Source organism: Gadus morhua, chromosome 9 (assembly GCF_902167405.1).
Source record: "Gadus morhua chromosome 9, gadMor3.0, whole genome shotgun sequence".
Taxonomy (NCBI): Eukaryota; Metazoa; Chordata; class Actinopteri; order Gadiformes; family Gadidae; genus Gadus; species Gadus morhua.
Window position 1 is genome coordinate 3,422,385 of NC_044056.1, and position 14,747 is coordinate 3,437,131.

At 41.8% G+C, this 14,747-nt stretch overlaps 1 protein-coding gene across 1 annotated transcript; it reads left to right on the forward strand.

Moving 5' to 3' along the window:
• Positions 1-299: 299 nt before the first annotated feature.
• Positions 300-4,859, forward strand: LOC115550930 (aerolysin-like protein). Its single transcript, XM_030366333.1, has 3 exons — positions 300-448; positions 3,187-3,682; positions 4,324-4,859. Exons 2-3 carry the CDS (start codon positions 3,197-3,199, stop codon positions 4,813-4,815), a joined length of 978 nt encoding a protein of 325 aa, XP_030222193.1. The 5' UTR covers positions 300-448; positions 3,187-3,196; the 3' UTR covers positions 4,816-4,859.
• Positions 4,860-14,747: the final 9,888 nt, after the last annotated feature.

Consider the following 14,747-nt stretch of genomic DNA (forward strand, 5'->3'; position numbering starts at 1 on the left):
AAATGCATGAACCCTTTTCCATATTACCGGTAAGTCATTGTGCTGTGCTGTATTGATGTTTGAGAATGTGCTGCCGGATCTCCGCCACCAGATGGCGCCCGAGAGGATAAAACCATGGGTTAAACGTTTAGACCCGCCCACATTTAGCTCCTCCGCTCGAAAGCGGGAGAACGTATGATACTGCGCGGAATTTTCCTTAAATGTGGGCGGGCTTAAACGTTTAAGCCCGCCCACATTTAGCTCCTCCTCGATCTGCGAGCTGCAGTCAGGGGTTACTCACGGCGGCGCTGTAGCTTCTCCACACGTGCAAGTGTATGGGGAATGTACTGAGTGAGCCAATGCGTGCGTTAGAAATGGTTTATATGGAGTTGCCAAGCTTCTGCTGAACCATTTAGGAGGAGCGAAACGTGAGCACACAAGTAGTTTCCTAGTTCCAGATTATTTTAAGGTGAGTACAATCTCCCTTCTGATATTTGTTGAGATGTTTGACCCTTCTTCTATTGAATATCTTTGTATTGTTTCTTGTCTTGAATTTGTTTCAGTTGGTCAGGGTGTTCCTTTGAGTTCATTTGATAGTCCAATGACGCAATTATGCCTTATTTAAATGTCTTGGCTTTGAATGGCACTTATAAATAGAGGTGGCTCCGCTAGAAAAAATTGGTGCCGGTCATGTGACCTGGAAGGTTTTATTTTAACGGTCAAATAGGAAAGATGCGGTCGGATATTGTTAAATTATTATATCCTATGTATTATTAAACTACTTGAACTTTTTGGTAAAGTTCAAGTAGTTTAATGAAAACGAGTATTATACGACGGAGTATTAGGGCCACACGTGAAGAAAAAAAATATTTTTGCCGTGACGAGATTAAAGACGACACGTCGACTTTAAAGTCAACATGTCGACATTAAACTCGAAATGTCGAGAATAAAGTTGAAATTTCACGTCGATTTTAATCTCGACATGTCGAGATTAAACTCGAAATGTCGAGAATAAATTTGAAACATCATATCGACTTTAATCTCGACGCGTCCATTTTCCGTTCCTCTGTCAGCACGCAGACGCACCGGGCATCCTCCCAAGCGTGCAGTGGATGACACGATCGGTAGTCGGCAATAACCTGGGGTCATTGTTTGTGGCGTAGGCCTCCATCCAAACATTATAGCGACTAAAACCGTCAATGCAACCACTGATGGCAATGCCGTATGGCTTTAGTTTATCGTATGCATTCGGACCTTTGCTGTGATATTGCCTGCCCCTCAGACGCCGGGCACGCCTTTGCTCCACACCCTCAGGATCAAGCAACTTGATAAATTGTCTTGCTGTATTTTGCGACACAACATAACCTTTATGCATTGCAAGGAGTACATTAAAAAATATTTCTGCTCAATCTAAAAGGTTTATTAACTTCTTCTCCTCCACAATTGAATGTTTGTATACAGCGAGCAGGCTGGATGCGCGCAGGCTGAGAACCAGCGCCTTGAATATGTATCCAGCGGTTCTACACCACAATGCGTTTTAGCAAAGAGTCCGTCGTAACAGAGATATTCCTTTACGCATCACAGGAAAACGGAGGGGAAAAGATTGTTCGTTTCCCCTCCGTTTTCCTTGCCTGAGCCTGTGTCGGACACGGGTGCGGGTCCGTTCGGACGCCTGAACAGAACAGGTCGGTCACGTGTTTTGCGATTGAGAGTGAGCCTTCACCGGTGCTGGATATGTTATACAGTAGTGGAGGAGTCAACTTAAACCGTCCTCAGTGGATGATGTTCTTTTTTTGCACAGCAATCTAAAGCACCACGCCAAACACCAGATAGATTAATTCCTCGGCATTCCATTTAATGTGTCTAATTTTCCTTCGGGTGCGGGTCCGGCGTCGGTATCAATTTATAGCGGGTCTGGTCGGGTGCGGAATGTAATTGCAGGTGTGGGGTTGCGAAATAAGACCTGTGTATTGATTCTTGGTAATGGTGGAGAAGGAATTGGTGGGGAAACTACACATTTATCAAAGCCTGAAAGCTCCACAGAGCCCTTATCTGTAGGCTACTGCTGGAATAGGTAATTTATGGCATAGGGCCAGCACTCACTTACAGTAGAACACACTCTCTATCTGCCTTCTCTGTACAGTGTGTATACATATATATCAGTTTTTCCCATTGTAACTGTCTCAGAGACAGTCTGGACATTACAGAGATTTAAATATGTATTTACATTAATTGTTTAATTCATGATTTTATTATTTGTTGAATTCATGATTTTATTCTTTGGTTAAAAATGATTTAAGTTGTACTGTTAAAAATATATATTGTGTCATTGCTTTGTGTTAAGAGTTTGTTTAAATATCTATCCCAGGGAATTATGGGAAAACGCGCCATCAGAGATATAAAACCAGTCACGGACTCATGGGTTTCAGAAGAAGATGGACTCTGTATTAGGTTTATGGCGCTAACGTTGTCACAGTGTTTTTTCTGTTTATTAAAGTTTACCGTTTTAGAGAAAGAGTTTAAAAGAAAATAAATATTCAAAAAGACATCAGTATGAAGCGTGGCCGTACTATGCTTTAAGGAAGGATTATTACCAAATTTTTCACTTTATTTTGTTTTTACACATTTGAAGATATTTAAACTTACATTTGTATTGTTATCTTTTTTGTGGCTGAAATTGATCCTACCCGTGTCTCAAAAACCGTGATATGATCCGAACCGTGAGTTTTGTGATCCGTTGCACCCCTACTGGGTTTCTAACGATACAAAGCTTAATGCAAATAGATGAAGTGTCCCTTTAATAACATGCTGCCATAAACTGTATACTTTATGCTGTAAATATATTAGACATACTATAGACAGTATATGTTGCAGAATGTCCTTTTCCATAATTGTATATGGTGCTTCAGGCATTGTATTTCCTTCCCCATGACCCCCATTTTATAATAATCTAAAATCCTGGATAATTTAGAAATGCATCACCATTAGGAAATGATTATTAAGGCAATTGGTGAGTAAATAAATAACATTGCATCATTGTGAAAGGTAATGTTGTGACAAATATTTCATAATAATGATCAACTTATTCTTACTTTCTTTTAAAGAAAATACTTGTCCTTTGATTTCCTTTTACAGCTCGAAATGTCAGCATCTTTTGTCAAGCATTGGGAGGATGCATGAATACATTGATGTACATTTCCGTTTCAGGTTATTAAACATGCCGACTACACAGCACCTCATCGGTGGAAATGGAGGCCATTCATTTGCTTTCCATGGCCTCCACAATGGTGCCACCCTCAGGAAGATTGAAGTGGCATTGGACTACTGGCAGATCAAAGCTGTGCGGGCAGAACTGACCGACAGGCGCGTGGAGACCTTTGGACGGTCAGACACTTTTCACAAAGAGTTTACGTTCAGCCCGAACGAGCGCATCACCAGGCTGTCCCAGTGGGGGAACGGTGTCGGGACACGTCTGGGTGGCATCAGGTTCTGGACGAGTTCTGGACGCCAGTTCTCAGCGATCATGACTAGCTGGCCGCTGAAGACCGAGTACTCCATCGATGTGGGGTCTGGAGTCTGCCTGGGGCTGGAGGGGAGATGTGGTCATGCCATCGACTGTATGGGATTCCTCTTCATCAATGCCATCCAGTCGTCTGTGCTAACCGACATGACCTATCCCAGCCTGGCCACGTACACACCCGAGGTGAGTGCTGCTATGTGTGGAAGACCTGAGTCTGAATATGGCAGGATAAGTGGGTCATTACATTTATATTAACAAGTGTTTCTTTATTAACTCCGAAAAGCAATTGAAGTGGGATTATTTTCCTGCATGAATAGCACCTTTTTTTGTAGAAGGTTGTGTCCAGGACAGAAATTGGCACCTTTTAGTCCTCTTTCCTATCACTAACAAAAGGATGTGTTATACCTATCTTTCATAGGGAAGATTTTTCATGCATATAATCAATCAAAGGTATTTTATAAAGCCCTATTTATATCAGAAGTTGTCACAAGGTGTATTTTTTTTAAGGTGAATAAAGAAAGATTTGTTCTAATCAAATGCCTGTTTGCCCACTTTGCGTTCCATAAAGGACAACTTGATGAGTGCTGTCCACCGTATAAACATTATAATTTGATATGGGGTTGACAGTTATGTATTTTGTTTAATTACATAAGGTCAATAAAATAGTGTCGGCACGTAAATCTTTGGAATTTCTCGCCCAGGGATTAATAAAGTGTTAAAGTCTAAACGTTAGACTAAATAAATACGTTTATATTTTCTGTACTGGTTATTAAGTATTATTTGTGTGTTGCCTGAACAATAAGCATTTTTTTTGTGTTTTGTAGGCAAACAAAGAATACATAAAATCTGTGTCTTATCACAATGGCAGTACTGCGGATCAAGAGCATAAATGTGCATACAGCAGATCTGTGACCAAGTCTACCACCTGGAGCAACACGGTTAAGATTGAGTCCACCGTCAGCATGTCTGTTAAAGCAGGGATCCCGGGAGTGGCGGAGGTGTCTGGTGGGTTTAGCGTGACCGTGGGAGAGGAGCAGACCTCCTCAATGACCTACTCAGCGACCGTAACCGAATCAGATGAGATCAAAGTAACGGTCCCGGCAGGAAAGACCGTGAAAGTTGAGGTGTCAGTGGGACGAGCAGTCGTCGACCTCCCCTACTCGGCCACAGTGAAGATCAGATGCCTGAATGGCAGAGAGCTGCACTTCCAAACCACCGGCCGCTACATTGGTGTGGCTTACACTGCAGTGGATGTAAAAACCACTGAGTCTGATAAAGTTATGAACAGTGTTGGGCAAGTTACTTCCAAAATGTAATATATTTCATATTACTAGTTACTTGCATTTGAAAGTAATACGTTTCTTTACAATATTACCTTCTGTGTAGAGTAATAAGTAATAAGTTACTTATTACATTCACCAAAATAAACATTCAGGACAAGGCGGGGGGGGGGGGGGGGGGGGGGGGGGCAAACATTAAAGTCTAATGAGGTCTATATTGCATCTGCATGTAGTGTGTACCATGAATAGCTGAATTACAATAATGTTATGTGAATGTATAATAAGATGCATCAACATCTTACTGTGTACAGTTTTAATATTGATTGCATAACATTGGTTTGATTGCTAATGCAGAGTGACTGTCGCACATAAATAAATCATCATCATAAACCTGCTTGTGTTTCCATGTCCATCCTTAAAGCTTGTAAAACAATATGAAAATGAGTCCGTCTAGCTGATCCCATTATTTAACGTTTCAGTTTAGTAAGTGATAATTTCAGTTCAAATATTCTATATGCTGTTAATAATTTAGTTTTCCAGTCCAACAGCCTTGATAGATAATACGTTTCTGCACACATCCAGTCAGATGCTTATTGCATTAAAAGTTGAGGTTTATGCTAAATCGCTTCAGTAAATGTGGGACAGGTAATGCTCTAAATAGTGCCAAAGATAATTCATTACACAATTGTTCCAAAGATACAGTAGATTGCCAACAGAAAAACAGCAATACAGCCGAAGGCACACCTTCATAGGACAAAACATGTTGGTTCCCTAACCTAAGGTGACCTCTGTCCCCAATACACGGAAAGAGTTCTCAGCAAGTGTTCAAGAGGAAGGGGAGATCTTAATATTGAATATGTCCACTTGGGGGTACGTTTTGTGTAACCTGTAAGTCAAGTGATATCTTCAATATTGTCAAATAATCATTACAGTATTAACAAAGATACATGAAAAAATAAATCACCATATGTAGACAAAAAAACACAAATCCTGGAGTCCTTTTGTTAAACGATTTGTATCATAATTTTTGAATCATCAAAGTAGCCACCTTTTGCAGACATAACAGCCGAACAAACTTCCTACAATGGAAATCAAATATTGCTTGGGAAGCTCTTCCCAACACTGTTGTAGATGTTCCCACGAATGTGTTTCACTTTTAGGTTGCTTTGTTTTCACCCTTCTACCCAGTTCATCCTAAAGGTAAACTTTAAGTGATAAGTAACTTTAAGGGCCCTATTTTAGCTGTCTGAAAGGCAAGTGTGGAACCCGAAAACGCAAGTCTTCGGGGCGGTTCTCTGCCGCTGTTGCCATTATACTGGCGGATAATGGCTCTTGCCCCCGACGCAAATCTAAAATGGGTTGTTCTTCATTACCCATAGGTGTGTTTTGGATAAACCAATAAATCAAATGCAATTAACCAATGACAGTGCCATCTTCCATTTCCTTTAAGTGCCATGCACATTTGAACTTGAGGAGTTTATATTTTGACAGGGCGGTTGCAGTCTCCGCTGAGACATACATGACCACATGAATTTCAAACTTCAGATGGCTCTTTTTACGGCCAAATAATATTATCACAAATGGGATAATGTTTTCTTGTACAACTTCAGAAACAATTAGTCGTCATGGAGGCTAAATTTCGGCAAAGACAGCGTATAGCCCATGCAATGCGGTCCCTTGACCGTAATTTGTTATCCCAGAATTCTGAGATACTTAACTTGTTAAAGCAGAGCAGAATTTATTTTCTCAAGTGAATGCATTACGCTTCCATAATAAAGTCACACTGGCGCGTCCTAATAAACCGGTGACCAGTCGAGGTCCTTAGAGACGCTCTCCTCATTATGAAATCACAAACAGCCGTTCACTCTCCTGGTGATGACGAGCCGGCTTGCCAGTGATGACGCTCACGCTTACGCGTGTTCCCGACAGCGACCGTTCATGTGCACTTGGGAAACAGCCGGTTGGGAGTCTAACAGTTCTTCACAGCAGGGGTTTTTTATCCGATAAAAAACAGTCAGACTTAAAAATAACTTAGTAGGATCAGTTTCAAGTTTGCATGCCTTTATTGCCTTGATGCACCTACCAGTAGCGTGCGGTGCCCCTTCATTCCGGTGGGGCTAAACTACTGGCGTATGGACCACACCCACAATTTATATATATTTTGAACATGTACATTTTGAGCTACATTAAAACATGTTAACTAAACTAATTGTGAGTAAGAATTAGACAAGTATGAAACATTATTCTCCTAGGAATCGACGCGTTTAAGGGAGTGTAGGCCTACTTCCAAGTCACAACTACAAGACCCCTGATTAGTGGAGGAACAAGAAGGTGGTAGTGATTGGAATAGGGAACTCAGGAGGAGACATCACTGTGGAACTCAGCAGGGTCACCAAGCAGGTTCATGACTATTTTATAGACCCATAAATGCTAACTAAAAACTAGAATGGAATGTCTAAATGTGTTACCTATTTTCGCTGAATCACATTGGAATCTTTATTCTTCCTCATAGTCACCCATTTGAATGTTTCATGCATCTTGTAACCTTTGCAATGTTAGCCATGCGTCCTTCCGTTTCGATTTAATAATTTACTTTTCCGATTGACCAGTCTCTTCAGGTTTACCTGAGGACACGGAGGGTTGCTTGGATCCGAAACCGAGTTGGAGACAATGGCTGGCCCGGGGATATGACTGTCAGTAAGGCCTTGACATGTTTTAGATCGCTCCTCCCATTTAATCTCGTCTGCAGCATGATAGAGAGAAATCTCAATCAACGGTTCAACCACAGGCTGTACAATCTTAAACCAGAACACAGGTAGTCAGTACATGATGTCGTCTGCCCCGAGTCATGTTTTGACAGTCTTGTGTCCACTGTTTGCTTCATGTATCCAAGGTCGTACTTGAAGGATTTGACTGGTTTGCTAAGACCCCAGGTTCATGGCTGACATTGTCTATGTTGACAGTTGAATCAGCCATGACCCACCCTCTCTTGCAGTCCACGCATTGCTCCAAGATTGGGAAGTTGGTGAGCCATTGAAATCCTTTTTATTCCAACGTGTGTTTAGCATCTCCCATAGCTGGATCTTGGTTTTGTCCAACACAATTTAGCGCATATGAACAGCCCTGGCTAGGTAGATTTCCTCAAATTGTCCCCACAAACGATCAAATCCTCAAGTTTCGATCCGGTATTTACACGCACTGCGCATGCTCATGGACTGGGAAGCCTCTACATACATTCACACAACCGGGACCTGCACACCTCAGTCTCCAAGTCTGTGAGCATGTGGCATTTTTTATTTGACCTTTATTTATCCAGGAAGGTCCCATTGAGACATAATATCTCGTCTTCCAAGGAGTCCTGGCCAAGATAGCTGACAAGTACAGTTACAGTATGGAGATGACATAGACCACAGACAGACCGACAAGCAAAGCATAAGCAAACAAAAAGAACAAGCAAGAATACAAGGAGACAAGTACAGTTTAGGCACAGAGAAGACATATACCACAAGCAAGAATACATTTAAAAGTGTTAATGAGACAGAGAAAAAGCTAGAAACAGTGACACTGTTCTATTAAAGTTGTTTTTAAGAGATTTTAAAAATATCTATGGAGGCCAAAGGCTTCAGATTTATTATGTTCTGAAAATCATCTCAGGCGTATTGCGCATAAGAGCTGAAGGAAGTCTTACCTAATTCTGCATGCATAGCTGGGATGTTTAGGACCAATTTGTTTACCGACCTAGGGCTGTTAGCACTGGTGTAGCGTGTTTAGAGACCACAAATGTAGGGTGGAAGTTTACCAACCAATGCTTTTGCAATAAAAATTAGAACATGGCTTTTCCTCCTGAGTGAAAGTCCATTTGACTATTTCATATAATTTGCAGTGGTGTGTTCTTGCTTTTGTATCTATCACAAAACTTAATGCTGCATGATACACTACATCCAACTATTTAAAAAATACATGGGAGCATGCATATCATATGTCACCATAGTCTAACATAGGTAAAAAGGTACTTTTGGGCTTAACCTGGCAGCATAAGGAAACACTTTTTTGGTCTGAAGTAGAAACCTAACTTTGGTCTAAGCTTTTTTTAGAAGATTATCGATGTGTGCTTCATAGTTTAATTTCTCATCAAGCCAAATCCCGAAACATTTGTACGTTTTTACCCTTTCTAACAGGGTGCCATCAGCAGTTGAGATTTCAATATTAGCTAGTGATGAGCGGGAACACGTAAAAATCATGTATTTTGTCTTTTTTGTATTTTTAACTAAGGAAGGTAGTAATAAACTGAAGGCATTCTGTAGATCATCTACAGCTGTCCTCACCCACGAAGCCAAAGTCTAAAGAACAGTGTCATCGGCATAGTTTAGTCAACATCCCACCGTAAGTGATGATCTTCCCAACCGCATCCTGTCCGGAACAGTAAAGGTCAAACACAACATCCGCAGATTCCAAGGATCCAGTGAGGAGTTTGATGATGGCAGTGTAGTAGAGAATATTGACCTTGTGGTAGGTGTAATTACAATCACACACAGTCCCTCACACACACGCACAGTGCTATTTCCCAATTCCGTATTCTTGATCATATTTTCAGTGTGATCCCATTGTGTCGCAGGAATTGCCACTGGGTACAGCTTTTCATTTCCTTTTCTCGCCTCCAATGTGCTGCCAGTCTCTGGGAACAAGGCCTCACTTTATAAGTACGTGTTCCCTCCGGATTTGGAGAGGAACACGCTGGCCGTCATTGGACTCGGGCAGCCGCTGGGAGCCATCATGCCCATCTCTGAGATCCAGGCTCAGTGGGCCACCCGTGTCTTCAAAGGGGACACACGCTCTATTCGTCTCAGCGTCTCAAGTCGCCCTGTTCTCCACCTACAGTGGAAACCACTCAAACGCAACGATATTCTTATTCCACACAGGATGTGTCAAGTGTCCTTCGGTAGCCGCCATTTTTTATTTTTTTTCTCAAAGACATGCTCAGATATTAATAATTAATAAGAGTCATGGCAGGAGGTGTATCTATCTATATAGAAACGCTTGCCAGAAGTGTTACCTTAACTCATCCAAAATATACGTGATTTTCCTATGTTTAAGTTTAAATACACGTGTGGCCCATGGAGCCTGCATCTCAGCCAGGGGGTTGATGGCTCCCAGAGCGTGGATGAAGCCCACCATGGCTGGTCTTGGTCAGCGCACGAGGGAAGACGTGGCGGTAGAGAAGGAGCCTATGGCCGCTCGTAGCCAGCAGGTCTGGGGGCAGGAAGGGGAAGCTGCAGTGGTAACCCTTGGCGAACACAACAACATCTACCGGGATGTAACATGGGCTTTAACAAAGTTTGGTATGGAAAAGGAGAAATGGCAGCCATTTCTGGGGCCACCTTCACGGTGCAAGACAAAACAAAACAAAAATACCTAGCTACAAACATCTTATATGATAATTAAAGCACACCTTGTCTAGAATGCTTCCATCCACAAAGACCACACTGGAACCACAGAACTCCTTCATCTTTGGCCTCATCTGAACCTGAACTGAGATGAGCCGACCTGGGTGCTCATCACTCACTAGCAGGATCTGTGCAAAAAACATGCCAACAGAACAGTGGATGCTTTCATTGGATAGTAATAATAATTAACAATTGAAAAAACACCTCTGTTCATGTGTATAATCTCAAGTCAAGCGTTATTTGGAGTACAGTTAATCAACAACAATATCTAGTAGATCATCAACTAATGTATGCAAAGAGATCCCTGACCACAGCTCTCTCAAGAGAATTGGGCTCACAACTGAAAAATTTAACTATTACAATTAATGATTGGGAAGGTACAAGCTGGGCTTAGAGAGGATCAAGAATTGTAGCGTTATCCCAGAGTACTGCAACATAATGTGCTTTCTCCATCTCCCCCTGAGCTGTGTAAGCCCGATAACGGTTCTCTGAGTGAGAATTTTATGAACATGACAAGAAGAACCGCAACAAGAATAGAATAAAGAGAGGAGGGAATAAATATGGAAAAAAACAACCTTTGACAAAGAAATAAGAAACATGCGATGGAAAAGACTATCCCTCTGTCACTTTCTCGCCTTGTGCAGCTAAACCCTTGTAACTGAAACAGAAATGACTCCTTCCGAAGCATGCTAAAAAGACCTGCCCCCTCTCTCTCTCAAACAAATAACCAACATTTGAAGTTCCAGGCATTCCCTCTTGAGATCAGAATGCCTAGGGAATGAAGTTAGAGATGGACCTGTGGAAGCTGTTAGCGTCTGTTTAACCGTGTCGAGGCTTGAGGCCATAAAGGCTCTGGTTAAACGCCCGGATCAGTTTGGTCTCAAACGCCCGACCAGCCATGCCCCATTTCTGGAGCCGAGGTACACCTGTTAATCCGAAAAAACACATTTCCTCTATTCAATACTTTATATGCATTCCCTTGATAAACTGTCATTTAACTCCTCTATTTCTGCTGCTACATTGTTGTGATTTTATACCAATTTTAAGAAATACATTTTTCATTTATTTAACTTTTCTGCAACTCTACTTATGTCGACTACAATATCGCCGCCATAATTCCCAATCCATATCACGACTACTCTTTTCCCTTGCAGACCGTCAGCATTGCATCCAATATTCCCAACTGTGGAAGTATTTTCCATCAAATCTCTCAATGTCTACAAAAAACAGCAAGGAAAACAAATCCTATTCACTCTGTTAATAACATGATGGTATTAAAACAATCTTTAAGTAAAATGTGTGGTGAATTATTGACAATTATAATCATATTATTATGGGCTATTTGAACTGGTGCACCGAACACTTCCTTGCCAATCGATATAAACCGTAACAGAATATGAGAACTTCCCTCACTAAGGCTACGTTTACATGACGACGGTCTGAACAGAAGACGCAAAAGTGGCGTCGCGTCTTCACTTTTTATTCCGCGTTTAGACGAGCGTTTTGGGGAGGAAATCGCATTCACATGTTATAAAAAAAAAAATATATAAAACAAAGAATTATTTGCGCGGTCTGCTATACTTTTCCCTCAGTCCACACTGTCCACTTGACCGTTGACGTTACTGCGTGCATACGTAATGACGTGCTTTGTGCATTTTCAACTTCACTAGCGTCACCACCAGAGAGTAGCCACCGCTGCTGTCACTTTCCCGCTATCCGTCTGTCATCCCAGGGACTTACAACTTGAAAATTAATGAAAGAAACAACATGTAATTTGCCAAGAAAAGGAAGTTCGACCAGGAGCACCGCCATTTTAAAACTGAATGGACTGATAAGTATTTTATTTTATCGGACCATGCCAACGCAAAGCCGACATGCTTAATATGCATGAAGATCGTGGCTGTCATTAAATCGGACAACCTGAAGCAGCACTTTAACTGTTTGCATGCTGTCAGCTTTAATGGAAGTTTCCCAGAAACATCTGAGCAACGCAAACAAAAGATTGCAGTGTTTCCCACACATTGACGAGACTATGGCGCCCCGCCATAGTCTAATTTCGGCCGCCATAGTCTCTGCGTGCACACGAATTATTATATATATATATATATATATATATATATATATATATATATATATATATATATATATATATATATATATATATATATATATATATATATATATATATATATATATATATATATATTTTTTGCTCAGACGAAGTTCGTGTCGCTCTCATTGGGATTGCATGAGAGCAGAGGCGCTGCATCCCATTAGGCATACCAGGCAATTGCCTAGGGCCCCGCAATTGCTTGGGGCCCCGGGCCACTAGGGGGCCCCCTAGAGCCAAAAAAAAAAAAAAAAGAAAAACGCTACATACACCCCCCCCCCGTCAACAATCGCTCCATACCACCCCCCACCCCCCCCCCCCCCCCCCCCGTCAACAATCGCTTCATACCCCCCCCCCATAGTCTCCAAAATTTCCGTGGGAAACACTGGATTGCCACATTGGATTATTGACATCATACAAGCGGTCAGTTTCAACCATATGCAAAATGGCATCGGCACAAGGGAGCGCAGCAGCTGCTTCATTGCATGTTTCCTGGACGCTTGCTAAAGCTAAGAAGCCCTTTGCTGATGCAGAGTTGATTAAACAATGTGCAATTCACATGGCTGGTAAAGTCTTAAATCAAGAGGAAAATATCAAAACAAAAGTTGTGGAGCTATTAAAGCAGGTGCCGCTGTCGGCAAGCACAGCAACCAGAAGAGTGAAGGTTTTAGCGGAGGATTGCTTTTTCAGTCTACCCACCGATATGAAGAAAGCCGAAGCCGGCATATATAGCCATCGACTCATCTTGTGACCGAACCGACATGGAACAGCTGTCCATGTTCGCAAGATTTTTTGATGGAAAGATCTACCGTGAAGAGTTGCTCTGTTTGCTCCCTCTGCCCAGGCGCACTACCGGGGAAATCATCTTTAACGAACTGACACTGTTCTTCGAAAATAACGGCTTAGATGTCAGTAAAGTTGTGTCGGTTGTTACTGACGGGGCTCTGTCAATGGTGGGATGACGCCAGGGCTTAGTAAGCAGCAGGGCTCCGAACTGGTTCAAGGAACGAAAACGAAAACCGAAAAACGAATGGATTTTTACGATAAACGGAAATGGAAACGAAAACCAAATGGTCTTCAACTGTTCCGGAACAGAAACGTTATTCTGAAATACCCAAAACCGGTTAATAACGTTCTTTTTTTGTTCTTTATATAGCCTATACAATTTCACAAAAGCATAGCCTATTTCATGAAAAAATATATAGATTTCCGGTTGCCGCGTTCACTTCGCCGCACGCTAAGCTCAGTTGTCACAAATTCCCACCACAACCCTGGCGAGAGGCCGTATGCCATTTCAGTTGCGATCTTAAATAGGCCTTACTCGCACAGTGAAATTGATTTTGAAATTATGTTTGTAATGTAGGCCTGTGAAGATAATATATTGTGCCTGCCCAGGCCTCATGTCGTTTCAAAGTCGGGATTTTAAATGTTTGCACAATGAAATGTAGAGTTATATTGGAAGTTGTTGGAGAGACTTGGGTATTTGTCAGCAACATAGAAAATACAACATTCGCTTATGGCGGGGTTAGAAATGATTGAGCGACCCTCTATGTCTGAGGATCTCCATGGAATATATATGTATACAACTTACAACCAGGTAAGGAGTTTCTAGCCCACTTATGCAGAGATGTTTATCATAGAATAGCTACAGTCAGCAGCAGCATGCCTGGTATGTGAGATGGATATCGCGAATATTTTTGGATGCTGCCTCGGATTTATGATTTTGGCGCATTTAGAATACTGTGTAAACTAAGGGCAAATACCAATAGGGCTGGCCCGAATTATTCGAATACTCGTTCGGAAAATTAGTATTCAAAGCTTAAATCAGTATTCTGAGCTTTTTTTTTTTTTTTTTCCACGTACGTGACGTTACCAGAGCGAGGGAGGCAAACTATAAGCGACACCAAGCAGAGAAGCGAGAGAGGTGGAGGAAGAATAGATATGTTTCCCTTTACTTTATAACACAACATCAGCGGGATCTCGGGAGGAAAAGTAATGCTTAGTGAAATGCTAACCTTAGCTTAGTTGTTTGTTTACGTTCACTGTACAGCGCCGCGCCAATCAGCTGTGACTGGCTTGCTGCAGAGCGTGAGCGTCTTGGGAATACCCGGTCAATATAATGGATAATATGGACACATAAGACAATCCATATTCGGTATTTGTTATGGATTTATTGTAAAAAGTCCCTGAAAAGATGCACGTTCCAGGATGAATCGAAAAGCTCCCGTAAGGGCTGAGACGGCAGGGACAGCTGATTTGGAACTGAACAACAGCGCTTCGCTTCCACAGGGAAAAACTAAGAAACTCCAACTTAGTGCCGTCAGTGCCGAGAGCAAGAACACCTCAAAATAACGTGTTTTGTCCACTAGATGGCGAAACCGCCAGACAAACAGGTCCTACTGAAAAACATTAGG